Raw genomic sequence first — 25209 nt, forward strand, 5'->3', positions numbered from 1 at the left:
ATGGTGTCGATATAAATACGGACAGTAATAGAATTAATGCTTAAAACAGTTCAAGAGTCAAAACCTCTTTTAAATAAGGTTTATAACAGAAACAAGCAGAACATTGTCCAACACGTGAGATAACAAGATATGGTGATGTGGCTTGCGTTGCCAGCGAATACCATCAACAGGTGTATAAAAACTAATAAGAGGAATTTTTCTGGTTAAGCTCTAAGCAAACTGTAACCATGGTCTGACACGTCGAGCTGTCAAATGTACTATTTCCCAAACTTACCGCTACGTGACGCATGTGTGGCAATGTCATAAATTCAAGATCTTTATTTTGAAAAACACAACACCAAAGAGTATACAAATTGACGTTGACATTTCAGACAAAGGTTGATAATCTGACAGAAACTTGAGCGATCGTTTTATTGATGTAACTTTAAGCTTTGTGGAATACCCCCAGTACGAAAAGAGTAGGCATTCTCAGAATACAAGATCTCCCCTAAGATTTACAATAGCGAGGTAAAATGTAAGCCTTACTGGCATTGTCGGGAGATTTTTCGATCTATATCTGTCTTATCTACTAAATTTGATCCAACGTTTATCAACTAGAATATCGCTGAAATACCATTTCAAAAGTAACTGGCGATTACACTAGGCTGACTGCAGCTTGAGAGCGTAAAGCAAACAATGTGCAAATGTCACGTATATGGTTAAACTGGATGTAGGCTATACTAAATTATTTATATACTTTGCACAAATGGGTTGCGGGGAAACAATCGCTGAAGCGTTGAAAGAATCACAAGAGTGCGATCTATTCGAAATACAAGAAAACGGTTTTTTGAGCATCAACCGAGCGAATAAATAGTTAAAAAAAAATACATAAAAGTCTCCTGTATCTTCTACTGTTTTTCATTTCTACCCATAAGTTCATCAAGACCACAGCCAAGTAAAAAAATGAAGAATTTCGTAAGTTGTTTTTATATTTCATGTTCTATGCCCTTTATGTACTAACATTTTAATATTATTCCAACTATAGTTTGTTGCCGTTTTCTTCGTTTTGACTTTTGTCAATTCGGATCAATTGTTGGCCGACTGGAACTCCCAGTTTTATCCTGATCGTTTTGCACATACGTTATCCTCATCAAAGAAACAGGCTAACATGGATATTGGGCGTATCTTGTTTTTCTAAACGAAACTTATTTTATCGTGGCCTTTAATCAATAATTGCTGATTATTGGGCCAGGAAACTGGGAAAACAACGTACGTCAATCTATTTACATACTGAAACAAAAGGCTTGATTTAATTTTATTATTTCCATGACTTACAGAAAGTTTGGCCCTTTTATCAGAAACAATAATTGCAGTAGATAATTTAAAGAAGGAGCTGAAGGGTACAGTTGTAATAATTAAATCTGGTGCAGTCATCCACGTCTGAAAATTGTCTTGTGATTTGCAGATTACGGGGCAGATACTCGGGCCATCATTGAGGTCCTGGATGGAAAGATCGACGGTAACATCAGAAATGATTGAAAAATAGCAAAGGGAAATCTTGATTATTCTATTTACAGCATTCAGTTGCACCTGTTCCGCTGATGACGCCACGAGCATTGGTAAAATCCCCAGCTCCTGTCAAGATCTAAAAGCTATTGGTAATACAGAAAGTGGACTCTACTCTGTACTGGGAAGTAAACAAGTCGAAACTGTTTATTGCGATTTCACCGAAGCAACTGACGGACCAGGTAAAAATAAAAATAATCATTGATGATTTCTTTGAATTGCTATTCATAATGTCAGGTTTCCAAAAATGGATCGGTTATCAAGACGTAAAATCAATGCCGACGTACTTCTACGTGCAGAAAACCAAAAGTTTTTCAGCTAAAAACACTCCGATTCCGTTTGAGCGCGCGATACTCAACATCGGAGGAGCCATGAATTTAGAAAGCGGGAAATTTAAAGCACCCGTTACGGGAACTTATTTTTTCTCTTTTATTGGACTCGTGCAATATCCAATCACGTCTACGGTACTCAACGAGCTATCCGTAATGCTCTACCAGAATGGCCAAGTGGTAGGAAGGGGTCAGTTTAACGAAGTCGATGCCGTCAACAATGTTTATTACCTGAGTCCAGTAACCGTTCAATCTACGCTGATGTTGAAAGCCGGAGACGAGGTATGGTTAGAGGCTAGTTACGTGTTGTTTAGCGTAGGCTATCTATTCGACTCCGATGGTACCCGTTACACGCATTTTAATGGCTGGCTTTTAGAAGAAGACATCGCCCATTCATTGTAATTGTTTTAAATTGGATAATAAATTAAAATATACTTGTCTTAACTGGCGATCGAGCCGTGTTGACACATTTCCGAGACGGCAGATCCTACACGAGAAGGTAAATGGCACTAACAAATGGCACGAAAAGAAAATATCTAAGAATCCTATTTATAAATGACTTGTGTCTAGTAAACACTTCATTTTCAGCTATAAAAGTGCAGAGAAAAACCTGTCGTCTGTAGACGCAAAGTTCACGCCGAGGAGTCAGTGACCCCAACTAGTTAAAACAAAATTAGAGCTGGTTGAATACGCATGTTCTATAAATTTTAATATTGTCAACGCGTACCCATTTTGTACCGTTGCCTAGCTGCGTGTTAATTGAAGAAAACATGCTTCTAAAACTCGTTTTCAACGAGAAAAACAGATGATAATCAATGGTCATTTCTTTGAATCAACGCTACGCATCTGATGCGCCGTTTTCGTTTGGCCGTTTTATTTAAATCAGACTACCTTTGAGATGTAGTCACCTGTAACACAAAAGTAGGAGAATGATTCTTTGATCAGCAAATTCAAGTCACGTACTGTCTACCTTGCACAATTCCAGTTCATTATAGAAGACGAATATGCGTTGAGCAAAGTGGAATACGTTAGTCTACTAAAATTCCAAATCGGATGGTAATACACGTTAGAAAAAAAGCACGAGAATTTGAAGATTAAAAACCGATTAGAATATTTTAAAGCACAAATTCCTTCACATAACTTTCTATTTTTTCAAGTAAAATGGAGCTACCGGTTTACCTGTTGCCGGCATTTTGTAAATGACGTCCAATAATTTAATCTAAAAAAAAAAAAAAAAGGTTAATTGGAGAAACAACAGAGAAATGCCTTGTGTAAACACTGGATTCCCTTTGTATAGGCAAGAGCTTCTTCGTTTAAAAGAATGACAATACTGTTAGATTAGCGCAATAGAATTACATATTCCGTAAATGGAGCGGTAAAAAAGAAAGAAGTTGAATAATTAAAAAAACATTTCAAAAAACGCATTTTTTGTTTCTTTACTTCAATGTACAAGGACAAAACGAGCACGATTCCCCAAAAAAACTGGATGAAATAACCAATGGCTCCGGGAAGACATGAACGACATGAGATGACCGTTACTCAATAGACACAGGTGGAACCTGTTTCACAAGGGCAGCATCCAAACCGAATGACGAAAGGTAAAGTATATATAAAGAAGACAGTTGTCCTCTAGACTCTTGTTCTTCTTCTGCACGCATCAAGCAATATAGCTAAAAATGAATCGTTGCTCCGTAAGTCATTAATTTCTTTTCTGCATCATTTTCAGTGATTTAATTCGTTTTCATTCGCTATATAGTTGATCATCGCTACCCTCTCTGTTCTAACGTGCCTCGTCTACGGTCAATTACCTGAAAAATGGAACAACGATGGCTATCGTCCTTATTTTGTGCTCTCACCTTCGGCAAAGAACGATTCAGTTGAATCGCGTACTGCAGCACAAAAGACCAAAGGCAAACAGTTTCCGATACGTAACGTGTTTAATCGAGGAATTGTGCCCAGATTGGAGTACCTCGAAGGGGCTGTCGCGAATATCAACAAAGAATTTAAAACACGTATAGCTAAACGTCATTTTTTCTTAACTCAATAATCAAAATTTAATCACGATTTCTCTGTTTTGTATGTATATATATAGAAACTACCAAAGATTTATCGGAAGCCAATTCAAAAATAACGGATTTAACCCAAAAATTAGAAAGTATTATAATCTTTAAAAAAAAAATTAATGAATGGATAGTTACCTAATCCAGCCGGCTGTTTACAGGTGCGACACAAACTTTGGAACAAACTGCAAACGAATTGGTAGAAACAAAGTCAACGTTAGAAATGGTGAAAGCCGATTTAGAAAGTAAACATATTTTCTTAAATACAATTGAATTGCTATACGAATTAATTGGATTTTTATTCGTAGGCACTAGAAACGATTTGATTGATGTCAAGCAGAGTTTTGCACAGATGAGGACCGATTTGATGAAACAAATTGAAGGTGAGATTTCTTCATTCATTTAAATTTTAGATGGTCATATTTTAAAAAAAAAATGGGTTAAAGGAAATCGCGAAATGTTGGAAGTAACCACACACGATTTGGGCAACACCAAGACGAAAGTTGACGGTTTAAGTGCAAAATTGGACGGTAATTTGCGTTTTAATTGATGAACATTAAAGTAAAGAACTATATGACCATAGAAATTCATTAAGCAGGGACTAGCAAAGGTCTGGCGGCAACAGAAAAAGATTTAAATGACACTAAAAACGAATTCCAGGGCATGAATAGAAATTTACAAGGTATACATACTCATTACATTTGCTGTTTCATGAGATCCTTAAACGAACCGAAATTTACCTTGACTTGCAGCTACGACGATGGCGGAAGTGAAGGCAAACGTCGGTGATCTGACGAAGAAATTGAGCGGTAAAAGTTTCAGGCTGATTGTTCTTTAATTTTAATAATAATTAAAACATACCAACTTGTTTTCTTACGACCTACAGAAACGGCAAGAAACGTAACAGTTACCAACGCCCTGATTGGAGATCTCAGTTCGCTGGTGCTTGGTATGTAATTATCGAAGATAAAATCATTTCAAATGTAGATTTGTATATGAATGATTGTTGGCAGGAGTTACCCGGAATTTGGAAGCAACTGCAAAAGATTTGACTGGCACCAAGGCCACAATCAACACTATGAGCGTGACTCTTAAAAGTGAAGATTTAAATAGAATCTTTTTTCAAAAAGACTTTAAACAAATGTTTCTTCATTTTTAGATGCAACGCGAACGTTGGAAGAGACTCAAATGGACCTGAAAGATACAAAGACCAGAATGGGAAATTTAACTTCAAAATTAGATGGTAGATAGGATGACATTTATTGCGGAATATTATTATAACCTCTGCGGTTTAAATTGAATCCTCGCATAATCACAGATGCCACCAAAATCCTAGTGACCACTGCAAGCGATTTAACAAACACCAAGATGAAACTCCACGACACTAGTGTTGAATTGAAAGGTATAACAATAACGTCGAAACATGTACCGCGTGATTTCAATACAAACTTTGATTGGGACAGGTACGATCAATGCGTTGTCGGGCACTGCCAAAGAACTGGAAGACACAAAATTAAAAATCGGGAATTTGACTATGAAAGTGGACGGTGTGATTTGTTATTAAATTTATTGCGCAGTTAATTTAACAGAAACTATAGATACCTTTTACTGTGCAGGTACTGCTTACCTTTTTGCAGCCCATACGAAAGGTTTGGCGGACGCAAAGACGCAAATCCAAGCCATCAAAACGGACTTGCAAGGTAAATTAAAATTACGTTATTCAACAAGCCTTTAATAAAATGCGCCATCATCTCTAGTTACATCTAAAAGATCGAGCGAAACAGCAATAGAAATCAGGGAACTGTTAAGACAAATGAGCGGTAATGAAAGTGAATTTGTTCAAATGCATCTAATTAAACTGATAATTCGTCAATCGGCAGAAACGGCGAGAAATTTAACCAACACGAATATGAAAGTTGACAATATTGGCCTGATAATATTCGGTAAATGTTGTTTTAAAATATAAAAATGGATCAAATGGAACTTTGAACATTTCATGATGGACAGGTGCTACCCAAACTTTGGCGAAAACTAACAAAGATTTGACGGAGACCAAGACTAAAGTGGACGCTATCGACATGGATCTCAAAAGTAAATAGGACTCCATAAATCAATGCAAGAAATCTTAGCTAATCTTTTCTAATTCATCGATTGATGGATAAGATGCAACCCAAGGATTTGAAAGGACTAGAAATAATGGCAAGAATTTCGAAGCAGAGGCCATCGAGAACATCAAACAGAAGCTGGAAGGTACTGCAACAATTTCTCTTGAAGAAAATCGAATCAAAATTAAGCAAATTCTTCGTCATTTTTAAGAAGTAGTGAAACGGGAGAGAGAAACAAAGTCTAAACTGGAAGGCCTTAGAACACATCTGAATGGTAAGATATTACCAAATTTTTGTTTTTTTAAATTATGAAATGAAAACGATTTGAATCCTCGGCTGTAGCCACGATGAAAGATTTGACGGACACCAAAACTGAAGTTCAAGCTATCAAAACAGATTTACGTGGTAATTACATTCTAATAAAGCAAAAGAATGAAGGGAAATTAATTATAGTCCTACTGTAGTAACATCGCAAAGCTCAACGGAAGCCGAAATGAGGATGGACAGTTTGGTATCAAAATTAGACGGTAAGGATTTCTAGCAGCAAAATGCAAATGAAATGAATAATCGAAACGAATAAAACTTGCCGTTATTTAATGAGTCGCGTTCATTGGGCAGCGGAAACAATGGACATTTCCATCGATCGAATCCCGACATCCTGCAAGGATCTACATCAAATTGGGCACAGGAAGAGCGGACTCTACTCTGTGATGGGAACAAATCAAGTGGAGACTGTGTACTGCAATTTCGCTAAAGATCCTGAAGGAGCGGGTAAACAATAAACTGATCATTTCCTTTCATTACTCATCATCTCGTAAATCCAATGAATAATTAAGCAGAATTCCAGAAATGGATTGGCTACGAAGACGTCCAGTCGGTGCCCACTTACTTTTACGTAAAAAAGACGCAGATTTCTCAGCCATGGATATTCCAATTCCGTACGAGATTGAAGTGGTGAACACGGGAAACGCTATGCACAAATCAACTGGGATATTCACAGCGCCCAGGAATGGCACTTACTTCTTCTCCTTCAACGGGTTGGCCATCTTCCCACCGTTGGCGTCCAAATTGGGAGCAAGTCTGTACTTTAACGGTACTCCGATCGGGATGAGTTTTACTCGAGATGCAAGTCCGTCCGAAGATCAAATCATTCCCGTTACGCTACAATCAACACTGAAACTAAAAGCAGGAGATAAAATCTGGGTTCAGATTACGTACCTTTCCAAAGGCGTGGCATTGTTTGACGACTCGGATAATCAAACTCATTTCACTGGTTTCCTGTTACAAGAAGACATTTCTTCATTATGACGCATTAAAAACGTAACTTTTATTTATTTATTGGGTAAATTATTGAAGTAAAAATACACCGTAAAGTAATGTGAAATAAAAATACCATTATCCGTCCTTGAATAGTTCCATGGCCGTCATGTTGACTCTGAGTTCAATCACGTCCTTCGGGCTGCATCACAAGGTAGCTGAATGCACTTTATATGGCAAGTGGCTAACAACCAAATGTAAACAATAAACTCAAAAAAGGAAATGCTCACCTAGCGATCGTCCACGAAATGAAACTGCTGGATGACCTTTCAATTATAGATAGTCATTGCTGTTGCCAAGGGCAGCTACTTGATGGGAACTGATCAAAACCTGGCCGTATTTAGAGTGTTGAGCTTAATTTTGTATTCCTGAAGAGAAAACCTTGTTAATGAACATACAAACTATTTCAACTATAATCAGATTCAAAAATGTTTCACCATCCTTTTGATTCCATTGCCCATAAAAACAACTGGCACTTTTCTTGATAGGCATCCTTTTAAAGTGGGATCACTGGGTGTGGGCAAAAGGACAGGTTGGATGCAAATGACTACGCTTTGCTTATATCCATACCCGTTTCACCAGTTTTCATGTCCAGTCCCCTATGACAAAAGCAGCAAGTAAAATAATATTCAAATGTGCCCTTCAAAAACATACAAATCTATCACCTGAAGTCTGCCTAATAGAATAAATTAGCGTTTCTTTTACTCGCATTCATTGAAGTGACTGTCCAGAATTCAATCAGAGCTTTAGAAACAAGTATGTCTATAGCTTAATTGATCATATTTAACTACTGGAATAAAAACGTTTGATCTTAACAAAAGAGTTGGCAGAGACCGATGCAAAATTGACCGAGTTGGCCAACCAAAATCGCAAGTAACACTTGAAATTATTAGAAACATGGAGCGATTAAGACCCTTAATTGGTTTCGAATTTTGTAGCGTCTACGTGCACTTGTTCGGCTGACGTTCCAAAAACAATCGATAAGATACCCAGCTCCTGCGAAGATCTCCAAACTGTTAATACGAGAAGTGAACTGTACTCCATAATGGGTAGCAATCAAGCGGAAACCGTTTACTGCGATTTCACCAAAGGTATCAGCGATCCAGGTAATGTGACCCTCAAAAACAAAAGCATAACAGTCTTGATATTAACACACATTTTCTTCAGCTTTCCAAAAATGGATTGGCTATCAAGACGTCAAATCAAAGCCAGTCTACTTCCACGTCCAATATACTGAAGGCTCTGCGGACACAGCCGTACCGATTCGGTTTGAAAATGCGGTGTACAACACTGGAAATGGCATGACCATTGAAACCGGGGAATTCAAAGCCCCCGTTAAAGGAACTTACTTCTTTTCTTTTGCTTCAATTTTAGTATTTATAGCTGATGGCAGACCACTTACATTACTTAACATTTACAAAATTGATATCCCGGTAGCCGTTTCCGGGTAATCCCAAGGCGAATCCCCATCATCTTCCGGATATCCGATAACAATTCAGTCTACCCTAGAGTTGCTTCCCAGCGATACAGTCTGGGTCCAGATGGACAACATGGTTGACGGCAAGTTAGAGGGCGGTGCAACGACTTTTACTGGCTGGCATTTACAAGAAAATATCACCGTTTCGCTGTAATGTGGGGCAGAAACGTGAGTTTAATTTGGTTTAAAATTTAAAAATTTTTTTTTTTATTTTAAACGGCTTTCTTCCTTCCCTCCGCTGGCAAATAAACGCTTTTTTTTTTTTAAAAAAAAAAAATAATAAAAAAAAAATTTTTTTTTTTTTTTTATTAAACTTTATTTTATAAAAATTTTTTTTTTTTCTAAAAAATTATAAAAAAAAAAGCGCTTATATATTGACTCTCTTTTAAATGGATAGGCAGTTGCTTGTTTCAAGAGCCACATCCAAACATCACCGGACGGCGTACCCAGTGACCCTCAAAACTCGTCCAATCAATCGAGTCAAATGGCCGTTTGCATAAGTTAAGCGGGACCTGTTTTTTTTTTTTACCTGGAAATTGGAATCAAATTCTTCATGGATTTCGTCCTTACGTTGCCGCTTCCTCCTTCTGCACACAGCAATTCGACTAACGAGCTGCTGAACTGTGATTGTCACAAGTAAACCACACACAGACACACACACCAAGTGAATTCGAAGCCAGAAATAAAGTTGAATTACTTAGTTCTTAATAATTTAAAAACCAAGAGGATAATAATTGAGCCAAGAGTCAATCGTTTTTCAGTCCCCATTCAAACCACACCCTTTTATCGCAGTTCCGAAACCGTCCCTTCGTTCACCACGCGTCCAGATCCACACGCAGCTGTGGACTGGGAGATAGCAATGGGCACGAAGTTAAGAAAGAATCGAACAAGAAAACGCCCCCTTCTAGAAAGTCGTCTGGGTGTAGGCAAGGGGTAGGTTCGAAAAAAAAAAAAATAAAATGGCCGCATTTTGCTTACCCGTGTCCGTCTGACCGGTTTGCATGCCCAGCCCCCTGTGAAAAAGGATTCATTGAAATCACCTTCATGTCCACATCTTGAGGTTACAGGGCAGTTAAGTTCTACATTTACCTGCATTTTACGCTTTAATTATTCCATTTCTATCCGCACCTTTTGCATAGAAAGCAATCTACTCACTCGCAAAATGCATAAAGCACATGATCAACACGTCGCTAGTTATACAGTAGATGAAACGATTGCTAAAACAAAATGTAATGCAAAACAATAAAAAATTGTACTAGAATCCTCAGCGGTTATATGCGATTTATCTTAGATCTTTAAATCGCTTGAAGTCTCTCTTGTTTTATATGAACTAAGAGAGGTGAAAAACATTAAAATCAGACTGGAGCATCAACCGAAAAGAAAAAAGCCCTCAAAATACGCCCCCTTGAATTAGAGCCTTGGGTGTTAGCGTTTGCTTATACCTACGTCCGCCCAAATCCAACAAAAAAATCAGCCATGTCAATCATCTTATATCAATAATCAATCGTCGTCTTGTTCATTTGTTTCTCAATGATTCTTCAAGTTAAACAAACCCAAGTTTGCCTTGATAAAATTGTTCAAAAGTCAGTGAACTGTCCAGCATAAATTAGAACCGAATTTTTATGCGCAAATAAGAACACAGTATAATGAACCGTCTGTAAAATTCGATAAAATTTCGCAAGACAACCACAAGGTCATACACGTGTATTAAGTTAAATGTTGTTTTTTTTTCTTCCTTTTTTGTTTTTTTTAAGGGGGCGAAAACTTTCCCGCCCCCTCAATGGCCTCGTGATGCCATCCACTGGATCACAATGAAAGCGAATACGTGACCATTTCCATGGCCAACTGGAACCTGTTTTTTCAAAGGTACGAAAATGGAGTTCGTTAACCAAACGTCCGCAATGGTCATTGTGGTGATTGCCGCAGTATAGAAAAATATGCAAATAGCTGCGTGAATTCTAATGAAATATCATAGGAGAACGTGACTCCATGAATGCCGAGCTTTAGGCATTCCAGCGTACAAATAAACGAAAGCGTGGATTAAGACAGGATTAAGGTGTAAAACAAGTTTCATGCTTGTCTATCTAACCTGTTTTAAGCTCAATTTTCAATTTCAAATCCATCATATCAACGTTGAGTATACATTCTCCGGTCGTTATTAAAATAATTTCGATGAGGAAAGAATCATATTTTTGTCCTAGTCCACGAGAACTTAAAAACTCTCGAAGGACGCAATAGCCAAAAAAAAAACCGCGATAAAATCCACCAAGTCAAATGGAAGCAATCGGATAGACAGCCGGTTTCAGAGACGCCTCGTCCAGCAAACAAGTACAAAAAAAAAAGGGTATAAAAGGACGAGACAATTCTCAAGGTGATTATTGTTCTTTTCCATCACCTGTCCGTGTCCGTAATGAAGCATTCGGTAAGTCAATGATTTTCTTGCTATTTAAATAACAACGATATATCATCCGTCGTTTGCATCGACCAAACAGTTTGTCGCTCTTTTCTCCGTTCTGACGTGCATCGTCTACGGCCAATTACCTGGTAATTGGAATCCAGATGTGTTCGGCTATCGTCCTTACTTTGCGCTACCATCAGCACCTTCCACAAAGCAGACCAACTTGTTTCACTTCCGACCGGACGCGCAGGGCGCCATCGACGAACAGCCTCAAACGCGGAATTTAGTTCTGGCTGCAAGAATGTCGTTACTCGAATTGTCTTTCACCAAACTAGCCAAAGAATTGAGAACTAGTATATGCGCCATTAGTTTCACCGCGTACAGCTAACCAGAAATTAAATAGCGATTTTCTTTTCTTAACGTGTATAGAATTGTCGGATGCAGATGAAAAAATTGCGGATTTAAGCAGCAAATTGGCACGTAAGGTTTTCTTTCCAATACGTATATTTACTATATACGAGAGCCACGTAAAACATGGTCGGCAATCCGAATTGAACGATATAGTTTAACGTGAACTTGAATACATTTACAGAAACGACGGAAGTTTCATCGGCCACAGCGACTGAGTTGGACAATTTGAAACAGGATTATGCCGGTATTGATTTAGCAAATGAAAACTGTTCAACTTTTCCCACGTTCAAATAATGTTGTTGATGATTTGCAGATTTTAAAACAGATACGACGGACAGAATTTCTGCCCTGGAACAAGGTGATACCAGCATAGAAAGAATAGCTTTTAATGTACTCATCTTTATACATAATCGACTGATCATTCGCGTTTTACAGCATCTACTTGCACCTGTTCGGCTGACGATACGGCCGGGATCGGTAGAATCCCCGGTTCGTGTGCGGATCTCAAAGAAATTGGCTACACCAAAAGTGGACTCTTCTCTGTCATGGGCAGCAAACAAGTCGAAACTGTTTACTGCGATTTCACAAAAGAAGCTGATGATCCAGGTAATTTTATCCGGCCCTCCTCGACATCAGATAAATCGCAATAATCGTTGCTGATTTGATTTTTTTAAAACAACAGATTTACAGAAGTTGATTGGTTATGAAGACGTCAAATCAAAGCCAACGTACTTCTACCTTCAGAGGACGGTAAAATCTGAGCAAAAGGACGTTCCGATTCCGTTTGAGACTGAAGTAGTCAACAGTGGAGACATTGACAAAACGTCCGGCGTATTCACAGCACCCGTTAAAGGCACTTACTTCTTCTCATTTAGTGGACTTGCGCAAATTCCGGAGACCTCCGCGTTCGACAGCTATCTAGCCGCATTGCTTTTCCGAAATGAGGACGTAGTAGCACGTAGTCAGTTGAACGAAGTCAACGCCGTGGCAAATATTAATTACCTAAGTCCAGTAACCGTTCAAGCGACTCTTGCGTTGGAACAAGGAGACACGGTTTGGATGCAAATCGATTTCAACAACGGGGCGTATCTGTTCGACGACAACGACTTCCGTGCCACGCATTTTAACGGCTGGCTGTTGGAAGAGGAAATCGCCGCTTCGTTAGGCCTACTGTAGATGAACGTCAATTCAGATTTAGAGCGTATAAGCGTTATTGGCATTCTTGAATAGAAACCTTGTAATAAGTAAAAGTTGCGCATTCGGGCACTCGCCTTGACACCGAGTGCATTGTCACCAAATGTTATACGACCGTGAAAACAAGGGAACACATTAACTCACATAGAATAAATCACAAACCACTAAAGTTAGACACATGTAATCAATGGTACAATAACTTTGAAATAATACATGAAATAAACGAAATTAAATGATTGAATTGGAATAGACGTTGACGGACATGCGAAAGAATAGAACTTCATTAAAAATTGGGAATTAAGACGGTGCCCATCGTTTTGCAGCCCCTTATACGAAAGGCTTTAACACGCAATTAACACAGCGTGCAGTCAATGACACGTCCAACTGAAACGCGTGCTAGTTTAGTACGCATACATTGCAAAATCAACGCCTATCCATCGTAAAGTTACTATAATGGTAAAAACAAATGCTTAAACAGACTTGTTTTGAACGAGTCAAGCCTACAAAATGGCGGCAGAGAAACGTCTGCTCAATACAATATAGGATCCCGCAAGGCAAAACCTTTGTTCTTCATTCGATTAGCACGACTGAGGTACGTGATACAGTCAATGCATAAAACTGGTTGATAAAACACTGTCGTGCTCCTGTCCTTAAAGAATGAGTCACTAAAACCGGATTCGTAATGCCCATGGGTATAGAATACGTTTGACAAACGTTTGTATTCAAATCACGCTTACCACAATTGGCATCTCAGACACGCCGCGTTCAAATCGTTTTCGTGACACCGAATATGTTCTCCACTTTTCAATCACAAGGTAGACGAGCAGATAATCCATACACGGTCGCACAATAGATACTACCACCATGAAAAAAATTGAAAGCCAACTAAATAAAAAGGCCCTAAAAATAAGCCCCCCAGCCTTGAATTAGAGCCTTGGGTGCTTACCCATGTCCATCTCACCCCTTCGACATGCCCAGTCCTTTTCGTTTTCAAGTCTGTCAAAAACAGGTCACGAGATTCCGTTTTCAAAAGAGTTTTTATCGCAGATCGTCAAAGACCAAGTGTGTGCGATTGACTTTCATAATGGAAGCCAGGTGGCGTAAGGGTATAGTAGTAAATAAATAAAGGAAGCATCCATTTATAACGACGAATTAATCATCTAGTTCTAGTTAACTTGTTTCTAAATGATTCGTCAAGTAAACAAACCCATGTTTGGCTATACAAAAGAGGATCTTAGATATCGATAAATACTAGACGTTGTACATCCAATGACCCCGGCATGCGCTTAATCAAATCAAAACGACTTCATATACGACCGTTTCCATATTAGTCAAGTGGGAACCTGTTTCTGAAGGCCAGCATTTGAACGATTGTCAAAAGTTATACGCCAGATTATTGTTTATTACTATGACCATCTCGGTCAACCACCGACCCAATAGCTGCGTGATTTCTGTTGATTCAAATAACGTAGTGGAACGTGAATCCACATGTAGAGCGTTGAACTTTTCGTTACTCTAGGTGTAAAACATCTAATTCCTGCACGTTTCATCATTCAAAAACTTGTTGAAGCCTATTTTGATTTAGTGTGTCTATCATCTTAACACCATGTATAAGGATGAAACTGTCTGGTCATCATCATCAAAAGAAGCCGAACGGGTATCGACTTCATTATTATTTCCCCCCCAGTCTTCGAGGACCAAGAATGTTATCATAAATTTATACAAAAAACAGGCCGGAATTTCCAGTCTCTACGTGAGGGCATCAGCCAAGTCAAATGGAAATGATCTGATGACCGTCGGGGTATAGACAAGTCGTTGCTCCTTCCGAGGGCATCATCCATGCTGAAAATCAATTGATGTATAAAAGAGGGCAGTTCTGGAAATCATGACGAATGTCATTACTCGAACTGACTGTCGATTATCTGGTTACAGAATTAAGGAAAAGTATGTGATAGTTGCATGTGCCGTATATACAATTTAGAATTACTAAATTATATTTCTTATCAAAGAGTTATCAGATAAAATCGAGGCTTTAACCAACCAGTTGAACGGTAATCGCAGATACAATTGAAAAGCAGCAAAACGGACACTAAAATTAAAACATCGTTCATGTTGGTTCGATTCAATTTCGTGTCATCTGATTGCAGAGCGATATCGTTAATGGAGGATTCCTATTCGACACGACGGCAGACCGTTGCACTTATTTTAACGGCTGGCTCCTAGAAGAAGAAATTGTCGGTTTATTGTAAACGTGAGTTCGTGTAGATCGTCAGCGTTTGCATTGATGTAGAGCCAACCATTTTAAATTAGATTCGTCGGTGTAGGCAAAAGGGTCTAGGTTAGATATCCATCACCAACTCAACTGACGTTCTTCTCCAACAGCACGAATCTGCAACAGGTAACTTGCCCAACTCATGAATACATTTTTCAATCACGAGACGAGTACTACATGATCCACGTACAGGTGCACATCCGATACTACCACCATGAAAGCCAACTAACTATAACGAACAAAAGCCCTAAAAAAACGCCCCCTAAAATAAGAGCCTTGGGTGTAGGCAAGCGTCTTACCGTTTGCTATGCCCAGCCTCTCTGAAAAAACGAAAAGAGCTGAAAGGAATAACCTTCACATTTTCTGCAAATTAAAACAAAAATCTGATTCAAACACGTAGACGAATCCAAATCCCCCATTGACAGACAGCGGGTTTGTTGACAATCTGCGGTCATCATCACAACGAAACCTGATTTGAAAACAAAAAAGATACTTTTTCTCGCACATCGTCCAGGACCGAGTGTGAACGATTACCCCAAAAAGGCAGGAATAACCAATGATCAAGATCTAGGATGCAATCAACTGGATTGTTTGGTTAGATCGTCTGTCGTCAAGCGTTGTCAAGTTCCCACTGAGAAAAAAGGATCAACGAATTTCAATAGGAAAATAACATGAATTTCCATTTCTTCAGTTCCAGACGGTTTCAACAGTCGTTTCTCCTGCACAATTTCAAAGTTGAAATTGCGTCGTAGTAGTCCACCACACAGAAAGTCCTATTCATTTTATAAATCTTCCTTTTACGTATTATTCGTGATTGATCAATCATCGTCTTGTTATAATTCGTTTCTACATAACACGTCAAGTATAAGCGTCCCATGTTTGTCTACAACTTCGCTCAAGAGAAGATGATCTTGATAGACGACATGCCAAATACGTGTAGGGGTAACGCCCTGCGAAGTCAGAGACCCAGTCGTTCATAAATTAGCGCTGGTTTTATGCAAAATAACATTTTCTTTTGTTTTAAGTTGACATTTTCACATGCACGCATTTTTTTAATAAGATAATTTCATCCCCAAAAATGGAGATAACTCCAAATGTGCGAAAACAGTGCATCCTGATGTAAAAGTCGTATCTACTCAATCAAATCAAAGCATTTCCATATCTGCTTACATTTTAAATTGAAACCTGTTGATGTGTTTAAATTTCGAGTGCAGTATCCAAGCGAAAGTTGGTATATAAAGAGTCCAATTTTCAATTCGGGCAATTGTTCTCTTCGACACCAGCCATGATGAAACACTCGGTAAGTCAGTGATTTTTGTATTCAAATTTATCGATAATAAATTGGTTTTCATCTGCCCAGTTTGTTGCCGTTTTCTCTGTTCTAACTTGCATCGTTTACGGTCAATTGCCTGGCAATCGTCCTTCCGTCGCGCAGAGCAATGCGGCAAAGTTCTCTGTTGACAGATTGCACTACACCGACGAACAGCCTCAATTGCAGAATCAATTCGTTGTTGCGAAAATTGAGTTTCTTGAAATGACTGTCGCCGATTTAGCCTTGGAATTAAGATCATCTAGAATAATAACAGATTTTTTCATCAAAAAGCAAAGGGAAACCAATCGAAAAGTTATTTATTTAGCCAACAAATTAGCAAGTAAGATTGTTTTTTTCGATCTTAATTGACCTTCTAAACTGACCGATTTTGATGTACGACGCAAGCAATGGAAAAAATGGAAAACGAATGGGCAGAAGCAAAATCATCTCTAACAGCTGTGCAAGCCGATTTGCAGAGTAAATGTTTGTTCTTACATAATTAATGGACGTCCAACTAAACATGTTTTAACAGAAACGAAGGAAAGTTTGGGACAAACGCTTAATGAATTGGCAGAAACGAAATCATCGCTTGAAATTGTGAAAACTGATTTACTAGGTATGATTGCTTTTCTTCGAATTAGTGGACATTCACGTGAACTCGTTCGCTTTTGTTCAAAGGCACAGCGGAAACGTTGACGCAAACTAGAAACGAATTGGCAGAAAAACAGTTGTTGATCGAGGCTGTGAAAACCCATTTGGAAGGTACACATTTTTCTTAATGTTGTAGTAATTAAATGTGTTAAATTGGTCCTGTGATTTGTAGATTTTTCGACAGATGCTATGGCTAAACTGTTGGCGTTGGAGGGGAAAATTGATGGTAACATCAGCAACTATTATAAAGTATGTTCAACTCTTAATAGAAATCCTTAATTATTACGGCTTTGCAGGGATTGCTACCACCAGTTCTACCGCCGAAGTTTCCACGAACATCGGTAGACTCCCCGGTTCCTGTGAAGATCTAAAACTAATTGGTTATACAAAGAGTGGACTGTATTCCGTAATGGGAAGTAAACAAGTCCAAACCGTTTACTGCGATTTCACAACACCAGCAGCTGGGGCGCCAGGTAATTTCATCCGACTTTCACTTTCCTGTGATAACAAAAATGGTAGAATGCAGATAATTCACATTCTAATACTGACACATAATTTCAGTTTTTCAGAAGTTGATTGGTTATCAAGACGTAAAATCAAATCCAGTATACTTCTACGTCCAGAAAAACCAGCGATTATTCGGCAACCTTTGTTCCGATTCCGTTTGAACGTACCATAATCAACATCGGAGGAGCCATGGACGCAGCAAGCGGAAGATTCACAGCGCCCGTTAGGGGAACTTACTTCTTTTCGTTTACAGGACTCGCGCAATTTTCTGCCTCGAATTCACCTCTGAGAGAGCTCAACGTATTGATCTATCGAAACGGTCAAGCAGTGGCACGCAGTCAGTTGAACGAAGTCAACGGCATTGCAAATCCTTATTATTTGAGTCCGTTAACTGTTCAATCTACTTTGACGTTGCAAGCCGGAGACAAAGTATGGCTGCAGAGTGACATAGTCAATGGAGGACATATGTAGACGACTACGGTGAGGCCCGTTGCACTCACTTCAACGGCTGGCTCTTGGAAGAAGAAATCGTCGCTTAGGCGTAAAGGGGGGGGGGGCGGCTGTATTCTTGATTAATTAAACCTTATTGTAGATTCGTGTGTAACACAAGTTTGAAAAAAATTTGCTTCAAGCAATTTTCAGTCTATCCATATCACATTTCGAACCACACCCTTTTATTTTTTACGATTCCAGAGCCATCATTTCACTTGCAATCGACACCCTCTTTGCGCGAGGCGGACACAGTGTCTCGCGCAAAATTCAAAAAAATACACCCACTTAATGTAAGGCTGATGGATGCTTGTGATTGGGAGGCTTTCGAGATTAAATGACAGCATTTTGCTTACCCATATGTCCGTCTCGCCGGTTTCCACGCCCAGCTCCCTTTGAAAAAAAAAACAATCAAAACAAACAAGCAAATAACTGCCACGTCTGCCGAGAGGTTTTCTGGACACTAGAAAATACCTTTTTCTCCATACTTAAAAGGTAACAAGGTAACAAAACCTGTCGGCAGCCAAACGGCGTACCCGATGCCCAGCAAAAGACATCGAGCCAAGTGGAACCTGTTTTCAAGGGCAGAATTCTATCAAATGGCAGACGGATACAAAGAAAACATCATTGACCTTTTGTACACAGTCCACCGGTCACAACAGTGTAGACAGAAAATTAATATTCGAAGGGACCGAATGCAAATAGCTGCACGATGTCACGTGATTAAACATAGTAACGCGACACGAGTCCATTTAGGACGGTAAAAGCGGGTAACAATTGTTTTTTTTTTTCTTAACTAGAGGAATCCCATGACAGGTTAAGCTTAAACTTGATTCAGGAATGTGTTATTATCATGATCTGATATTTGCGCCATGTCCTAAGAAACTACTAAATTCCATCAACATCACCACTAGTCAGAATTGATGTTAGGAAGAAAAGTTAAGCAAAAATGGGTGGAATGGTAAGAAAATAATTTTAACAAATAAGGTATCTCAACCTCTGCCATATAGGCTCATACCATCCGCCAATACATCCGGGAAATTCACAGCACCCGTTAAAGGAACTTACTTCTTTTCTTTTAGTGGACTTGCACAATTTTATGTTTCAACCGCATCTCTCATAGAGCTAAACGTAATGATTTACCACAATGGTTATGGAGTGGCACGTAGTCAGTTGAACGAAGTGAACGGCATTGCAAACCGTGATCATCTAAGTCCAATAAGTGTTCAAACCCTGCTAGCGCTGAAAGCCGGAGACGAAGTCTGGGTGCAGAGTAATAACATCAATGGAGGGTTTCTATTCGACATCACTATAGAACCTAGCACACATTTTAACGGCTTGCTTTTAGAAGAAGAAATTGATGTCGCTTCATTGTAGGGAAGCGTGAGTTCGTGCAAAGCGTAGGTTTTTGACAGTATACTACGGGCGCTAAAACAAAAGAAAACTAACAAAATAAAATCAAACAATAAAAATAATAATTTAAAAAATGTAAATTGCTTTAGAATGCACCCCGCCTCTAAAGCTAGAACTTTGGGTGTAGGAAAGGGATGACACGATTTTGCTTACCTGGGTACCCGTCTCGCCGATTTCATACCAGTCACTTAAGAAAAAACAAACCTTCCAACTAAATGCAAAGGTAATAAACAAAAATAAAATCAAATTCAAGTTTTTCATAACCTTTAAGTAGAAGATAGAATAGATATAGAAGGATAGATGGATAGATAGAAGATTCAAGTGTATTATTTAATAAGATATATATATTTTCTATGGGAAGGGTGATCCGTGGGTGTAGGCAAGGGTGGGTTACAAACGAATGACATCCCTTTTCTTACCCTTGTCAGTCTTTCGCCGATTTTCCTGCCCAGCTGCCTATGAATAGTAAAAAGCTGAAGCAATACACAAAAGGAAGAGTTAAAATCTTCCTACGCGTATACGATAAGATACATCGTTTGGTTTCAGTTGTGGCTAAATGACTTGTCAAGTGAACACCCCACGTTGTACCATAGAATTTCGTAAGAGAAGGTAACCTTGATGAACGCCAGCTAAAACAAAAAAACGTACTGTACAAGGTTACCACCCTGAAGTCAGTACCCGTCTAGCATAAATTAGCGCTTGTAGTATGCACAAGAAACCTTTTCCTCCCGTCTCTTTTGAAATCAAGACCTATAGCAACCAAAATGGATGAAAACCAGATGGCGTACCCAGCAACCTTTTAAAATCGATTGTTCAATCAAATTAAAAACCGTCAACGCCCGTTTTCATTAGTTAGGCGCAACCAGTTTTTTAAGAGGAACCTCCAACCAAATGGTAGAAATCATATGGTATTATAAGGAACAGAACTCCCGTCCTTCATGCTAACCAAAATGGAAGAAAACAAGATGGCGTAAATGCCCCGTCTAATCATCGATTTAATCCAATCAAAGCCACCCTATAACCGCTTACATAGTTCAGTGTAACCTGTTTCTTTTTCCTTTCTAATTTTTTGGGGGTAGCATCCAACCCAATGGCGGAAGGTATATAAAGAAGAATGATTCTCACCTCGACTATTGTCGCCATTGTACAACCGTTTTCATCAGCCACCGTTTGCACGAGCCACGATGAAGCATTCCGTAAGTCATCGATTTTTCTTTTTACAATTTAGAAAATGTTCAATTCGTTGGTCGTCCGCCAGCAGTTTGTCGCCCTTTTCTCCGTTCTAGCGGGTATCGTTTACGGTCAATTGCCTGGAAATTGGAATCAAAATCTTCATGGCTTTCGTCCTTACGTTGCCCTCCCACCTTCGGCACAGAACAATTTGTTTAACTCTCCCATTGCCGCACAACTGGAACCCGGAGAACAGCCTCCAATGCGGCATTTCCCTGTCCTCGGAACAATGGCACTCATTGATGTGATTGTCCAGAACTATATCAGAGAATTGGAAACCAGTATGCCTCAATTGCTTAACCATTCAACTAATAGGAGAATATTATATTAACGATTTACCTTTACCAATAGAGTTATCAGAGACTGATGCAAAATTAACGGATTTAGCCAAAAAAGTCGATGGTAATACCTGAAACCATAAGAAATTAGAGCAAAAAGTCTAATAACGTGTACGAATTTACAGCGTTTAAGTGCACTTGTTCAGCTGACGATCCAAAGACCATCGATAAAATCCCCAGTTCCTGTGAAGACCTGCAAACTGTTGGCAATACAAGAAGTGGACTCTTCTCTGTCATGGGTAGCAAACAAGTCGAAACCGTTTACTGCGATTTCACCAAAAATGTTAGCGATCCAAGTAATTCGATCAGCGAAAACCAAAAAAAAAAAAGACCAACAATAACAAATTTTGAATTCATTTTAACTCGCAATTTCCAGGTATCCAAAAGTGGATTGGTTATCAAGACATAAAATCAAAGCCAATCTACTTCTACGTACAGAGAATTACAGATTTTGCGCTAACGCGCGTACCCATTCCCTACGAGAACGCGATGGTCAACAGTGGCAATGGCATGACGATAGCAACCGGGAAATTCGAACCACCCGTTAAAGGAACCTACTTCTTTTCTTTTACTTCACACGTAGGGTTTGCGGCAAATGCCGTTGGCCCAAAGACAAGAATTTATATTTACAAAAATGGCCAAGCAGTAGCGATCGCTGCGTTGTACGAAGTCACCACCCTTCCAGCAACTGGTACTTATCTAAGTCCGATAATTCTTCAGTCTACTCTAGAGTTGCTTCCCGGCGATAACATCTGGATGCAGATGGATGAAATGAGTAGTAACGGGAAGCTACTGGCCACCGACTATTTAACGACTTTCAATGGCTGGCTTTTACAAGAAGAAATTGCCAATTCGCTGTAAGAGGGACGTGAGTTTCCCCGGGGTCATGTTGAAATTGTTGTACGCAAACCTTTGCCTTTCTTTTGCTTTCTTCTCTTCGCTGGCAAATAAACACTAAGTTTTTCTTTGATCACCAAAAAAACAAAACAGTGGCCAACTCGACTTCTTTCCTGCACGTATCCGCACTAGCGGATGTTACAAAGCCATCGCATAGACATAGAATCCCTCCTCTTTCGAGCAAAAAGAAAATCTAAGGTAAGAAAAGGCTGGATAGAGATGATGTTCTTTTACTCACCCATGTCCCTGTTGCTACGTCCAACCTATCCGGAAAAATAAAAAGACCTTAGTAAATAACTTTAGAGTCTGTCTACACCGAACACATAAATGGGAGGTAGTTACCGTCACTTGCGTTTCTTAAGGTCACAACGTTTAAGCGATTTAGTTCTACATTCACTTCTTCTTAGTCATTTTTAATCAATTTGTCACAAGTAAACCACACACACACACACCAAGTGAATTCGAAGCCAGAAATAAAGTTGAATTGCTTAGTTCCCAATAATTTAAAAACCAAGAGGATAATAATTGGACCAAGAGTCGAGGGTTTTTCAGTCCCCATTCAAGACCCACACTTTTGTCGAAGTTCCAAAGCCGTCCTTTCGGTCACGACACAGCACATGATCCACTCGGAGCTGTACGCTGAGAAAGCAATGGGCACGAAGTTAAGAAAGAATTGTACAAGAAAACGCCCCCTTCTAGAAAGTCGTCTGGGTGTAGACAAGGGGTAAGTTAGAAAAAAAATAAAATGGAAATGGAAATTATAATACCTAGATTTCCTGTAATATTAGGAATGTTTTTATGTAAATCAAAACTATATACGATTATTTAAAATAAACTCGAAGCATGTTTGAAACACCAGAAGGTACTGCCACACAGTATCCCCTACAGATACATGGAATTGCGCACGGATCATCATTCGTTTCGGTCGGTACATTTGGCTTGCCATACATGATTCTCACGCAGCTTGACAGTAGACACTACTGACACCACTAACGACAGGCATTAAGGAAAGAAGAAAAAATTGTCCTTGAATCCGCCCCCTTCAAACAGATCGTTGGGTGTAGGTTAAAGGACAAAAATGACATCACTTTGCTTACCCATGCCCAGCCCCCTATAAAAATAAAAATGAATAACAAAAATAAACTACAAATAAACAATATCCTCCAGTTTTCTCTCATCGGCCTCACGTTAACCGAACGAAGGCATGAACAGCGATTAAAACCGGTTGGCTGCACACCTACTACACGCATTTCTGTGTGTGGTGAACGCCAGTCCGTTAGAGGAGAACGTACTGAAGCCAGAGACTTGTCTAGCATAAATTAGCGCTAGTTTTATGCATAACGAACGTACCTGTTTCTACCGCTCTCGAAAATCTAGATAACTAAAATAGAAGAAAACCAACCGGCGTATCCGATTACCCAGTGAGGGAATAACCCACGCAATCATTTTCGTCAGCCACCGGCCGAATAGCTGCGCGATTTTGTTATTCTAGAAGAATGAAACCTAAGCACAGATTAAAGAGTAAAATTTTTAAACGATGACTAGATGTTTCATGATACAAACGGAACTATCAGAGCCATTCCACGAAATCGGAAGATGCCGACCAAAACGAACGTCCATCACGCAACCAACAAATCAAAAACCAATCACAGTATGCTAAAAAACCTGAACGTGAAATTTTTTGTGGTCGATGGTGTTCATCATAGAAACCGGAGGGTTCCAATCTCAGCCGCCGTTATCCTCTGATATAGCTTCTTTTGCCACAATATTTTGATATCTGCGGAAAGACTAGCCATTACAAAGATTCAATCTTGTCGGCGGGTATCACGCCAACACAACAATCCGTCTAAAAGTCATCTGATACCCTGCCTATACGTACCACCACATGTGTTACATAGGCCGTATCAAATCAAAAAGGCCCAGTACGACAGGAAGAATTACACGGATGTCTTTTTCGATTTGAATAATGTGAACCACAAGACAAGAAGTATATAAAGGCTGGCTGTCCGACCAGTTTTGTTCACTTACGGCCAAGTTTCGTGGACGATCGCAATCCAAAGGGAAAATGAAGAACCTGGTAAGTTGTGTAAGATTTCATTGTTAAGTTTATACTTTGTTTAGTTTTCACGTACTTGTTCAATCAGGTTGTGGCCTTGTTTTTCGTGCTCAGTTGTGTCGTTTCAGCTCAGTATTTGACTCGTTGGGGCTACGATCCTTATGCTTACCTGACTCCAACGCAGGGAGTGTCCGAAGCGATTGAAGCCCGTACTCCGCATAAATCCAACCGCATGTTTGGCTCTCTCGTCAATCGATTCATTCTAGAAAATCAAGATTCAAGAATTGAAAACCTAGAAATTGAAATTCAAAAATTGAAAGGTAGATTCGGAATTTTGGGAAAACACGACACAATACACTTACGTTCAATCCCCTGGATTCTCAGCCTGTACCTGTACCGTCCCTACCATCACCATGGCATCCAAAATACCAACTTCCTGTAGAGACCTGCAACTGATGGGTCACACAAAGAACGGACTTTATTCCGTAATGGGCAGCAAACAAGTCGAGACTGTTTACTGCGACTTCGCAAAACCGTTTGGCGCACAAGGTACGACCTATCATCTCCAATCAAAATACATCAACAAATAACGAATGTGCATAGATTTTCAGGTGCTGATTGGCTCCGTTGGCGTTAAGTCAGTGGTCACGAACTTCTACGTTCAGAAAAACACCAAATTTTCGAGAAGAAATACTCCGATTCCGTTTGAAGTCGAAACGGTAAATAACGGCAGAGCCATGGATTTGGCATCGGGAAAATTTACTGCACCCGTTAAGGGGACGTATTTCTTCACCTTTGCGGGACATGCAAGTTTTCCTTCTTCTTTTACTCGAGTAGAAATCCTCAGCATAAGTTTTTACCGGAACGGTAACAAAGTTGGAACGGCTGAGGTTGGCGAGTTTCATTCGGACAACAATCAATTGTGTCCGTTAAACTTCCAGACTTCTCAGAATTTGCAGGCTGGAGATCAAGTCTGGCTGCAGATTGAAACCGTATCCAGTGGGGTTGAACTATATGACGACAGTCGTCATCTAACTCATTTTAGTGGCTTTCTTTTAGAGGAAGATTTCTCGTAAAAGCTATAAACGATGCCTATGAAAGTTCTTATTTAAACATACTAGTTAATTTATCAACGCGTAAGCCTCTAATGTTCATCCATGCTGCTGCCAATATAATGACGCACCTGAGCTATTTAAGGGAGACGATTA

At 39.4% G+C, this 25209-nt stretch overlaps 7 protein-coding genes and 2 long non-coding RNA genes across 14 annotated transcripts in view; 6 read left to right on the top strand and 3 right to left on the bottom strand.

Moving 5' to 3' along the window:
* The window catches only part of LOC116927166 (endoplasmic reticulum-Golgi intermediate compartment protein 1), a 1671-nt gene extending 1418 nt beyond the window's left edge, over positions 1 to 253 (bottom strand). Inside the window, exon 1 of the mRNA XM_032934159.2 lies at positions 1 to 253. This exon is cut by the window's left edge and continues 18 nt beyond it. Coding sequence (XP_032790050.1) covers positions 1 to 2 — 2 coding nt within the window. The 5' untranslated portion in view covers positions 3 to 253.
* A 689-nt stretch (positions 254 to 942) lies between these two features.
* Positions 943 to 2325, top strand: LOC116927129. Its single transcript, XM_045176028.1, has 7 exons — positions 943 to 954; positions 1025 to 1160; positions 1210 to 1248; positions 1317 to 1379; positions 1445 to 1498; positions 1557 to 1727; positions 1783 to 2325. Exons 1-7 carry the CDS (start codon positions 943 to 945, stop codon positions 2274 to 2276), a joined length of 969 nt encoding a protein of 322 aa, XP_045031963.1. The 3' UTR covers positions 2277 to 2325.
* A 1019-nt stretch (positions 2326 to 3344) lies between these two features.
* On the top strand, positions 3345 to 7449 carry LOC116927041 (adventurous-gliding motility protein Z). Of its 6 annotated transcripts, none has more exons than XM_045175961.1 (23): positions 3345 to 3565; positions 3631 to 3886; positions 3967 to 4029; positions 4096 to 4179; positions 4243 to 4317; positions 4381 to 4464; positions 4530 to 4616; positions 4687 to 4743; positions 4821 to 4883; positions 4948 to 5031; positions 5094 to 5177; positions 5253 to 5336; positions 5398 to 5481; positions 5551 to 5634; positions 5692 to 5754; positions 5815 to 5877; positions 5942 to 6025; positions 6098 to 6184; positions 6251 to 6313; positions 6382 to 6444; positions 6507 to 6566; positions 6658 to 6810; positions 6876 to 7449. In XM_045175961.1, exons 1-23 carry the CDS (start codon positions 3551 to 3553, stop codon positions 6995 to 6997), a joined length of 1962 nt encoding a protein of 653 aa, XP_045031896.1. In that variant the 5' UTR covers positions 3345 to 3550; the 3' UTR covers positions 6998 to 7449. The 6 variants fall into 6 exon arrangements, with proteins under 6 accessions (XP_045031896.1, XP_045031897.1, XP_045031891.1 ...); XM_045175962.1 differs by having other exon boundaries at positions 6254 to 6313; XM_045175956.1 differs by having other exon boundaries at positions 3346 to 3565; positions 6504 to 6566.
* A 581-nt stretch (positions 7450 to 8030) lies between these two features.
* LOC116927210 lies at positions 8031 to 9002 on the top strand. Its single transcript, XM_032934233.2, has 2 exons — positions 8031 to 8462; positions 8524 to 9002. The coding sequence occupies exons 1-2, from the start codon at positions 8402 to 8404 to the stop codon at positions 8805 to 8807; spliced, it is 345 nt and encodes a 114-aa protein (XP_032790124.2). The 5' UTR covers positions 8031 to 8401; the 3' UTR covers positions 8808 to 9002.
* Positions 9003 to 11098: 2096 nt separating this feature from the next.
* Positions 11099 to 13077, top strand: LOC116927113. Its single transcript, XM_032934103.2, has 7 exons — positions 11099 to 11255; positions 11326 to 11584; positions 11661 to 11711; positions 11824 to 11886; positions 11956 to 12000; positions 12078 to 12248; positions 12325 to 13077. The coding sequence occupies exons 1-7, from the start codon at positions 11244 to 11246 to the stop codon at positions 12816 to 12818; spliced, it is 1095 nt and encodes a 364-aa protein (XP_032789994.2). The 5' UTR covers positions 11099 to 11243; the 3' UTR covers positions 12819 to 13077.
* Positions 13002 to 16148, bottom strand: LOC123474103. Its single transcript, XR_006648753.1, has 2 exons — positions 15134 to 16148; positions 13002 to 15055 (listed from the first exon to the last, which is right to left on the bottom strand). It is a non-coding gene; the product is annotated as an uncharacterized LOC123474103 (long non-coding RNA).
* Positions 16149 to 16262: 114 nt separating this feature from the next.
* On the top strand, positions 16263 to 19501 carry LOC116936069. The gene is given in 9 exon segments (XM_032943275.2): positions 16263 to 16408; positions 16469 to 16760; positions 16826 to 16897; positions 16953 to 17036; positions 17099 to 17182; positions 17244 to 17297; positions 17368 to 17544; positions 17633 to 17694; positions 17696 to 19501. Coding segments are annotated over 9 exon segments (1194 nt in total). The 5' UTR covers positions 16263 to 16393; the 3' UTR covers positions 18050 to 19501.
* LOC123474102 lies at positions 18231 to 24219 on the bottom strand. Its single transcript, XR_006648752.1, has 3 exons — positions 24078 to 24219; positions 21050 to 24019; positions 18231 to 20968 (listed from the first exon to the last, which is right to left on the bottom strand). It is a non-coding gene; the product is annotated as an uncharacterized LOC123474102 (long non-coding RNA).
* On the top strand, positions 23939 to 25201 carry LOC116936070. The gene is made up of 4 exons (XM_032943276.2): positions 23939 to 24022; positions 24090 to 24321; positions 24386 to 24550; positions 24605 to 25201. The coding sequence occupies exons 1-4, from the start codon at positions 24011 to 24013 to the stop codon at positions 25075 to 25077; spliced, it is 882 nt and encodes a 293-aa protein (XP_032799167.2). The 5' UTR covers positions 23939 to 24010; the 3' UTR covers positions 25078 to 25201.
* The last annotated feature ends 8 nt before the right edge of the window (positions 25202 to 25209 follow it).

This window comes from Daphnia magna, linkage group LG7, assembly GCF_020631705.1.
Source record: "Daphnia magna isolate NIES linkage group LG7, ASM2063170v1.1, whole genome shotgun sequence".
Classification (NCBI taxonomy): Eukaryota; Metazoa; Arthropoda; class Branchiopoda; order Diplostraca; family Daphniidae; genus Daphnia; species Daphnia magna.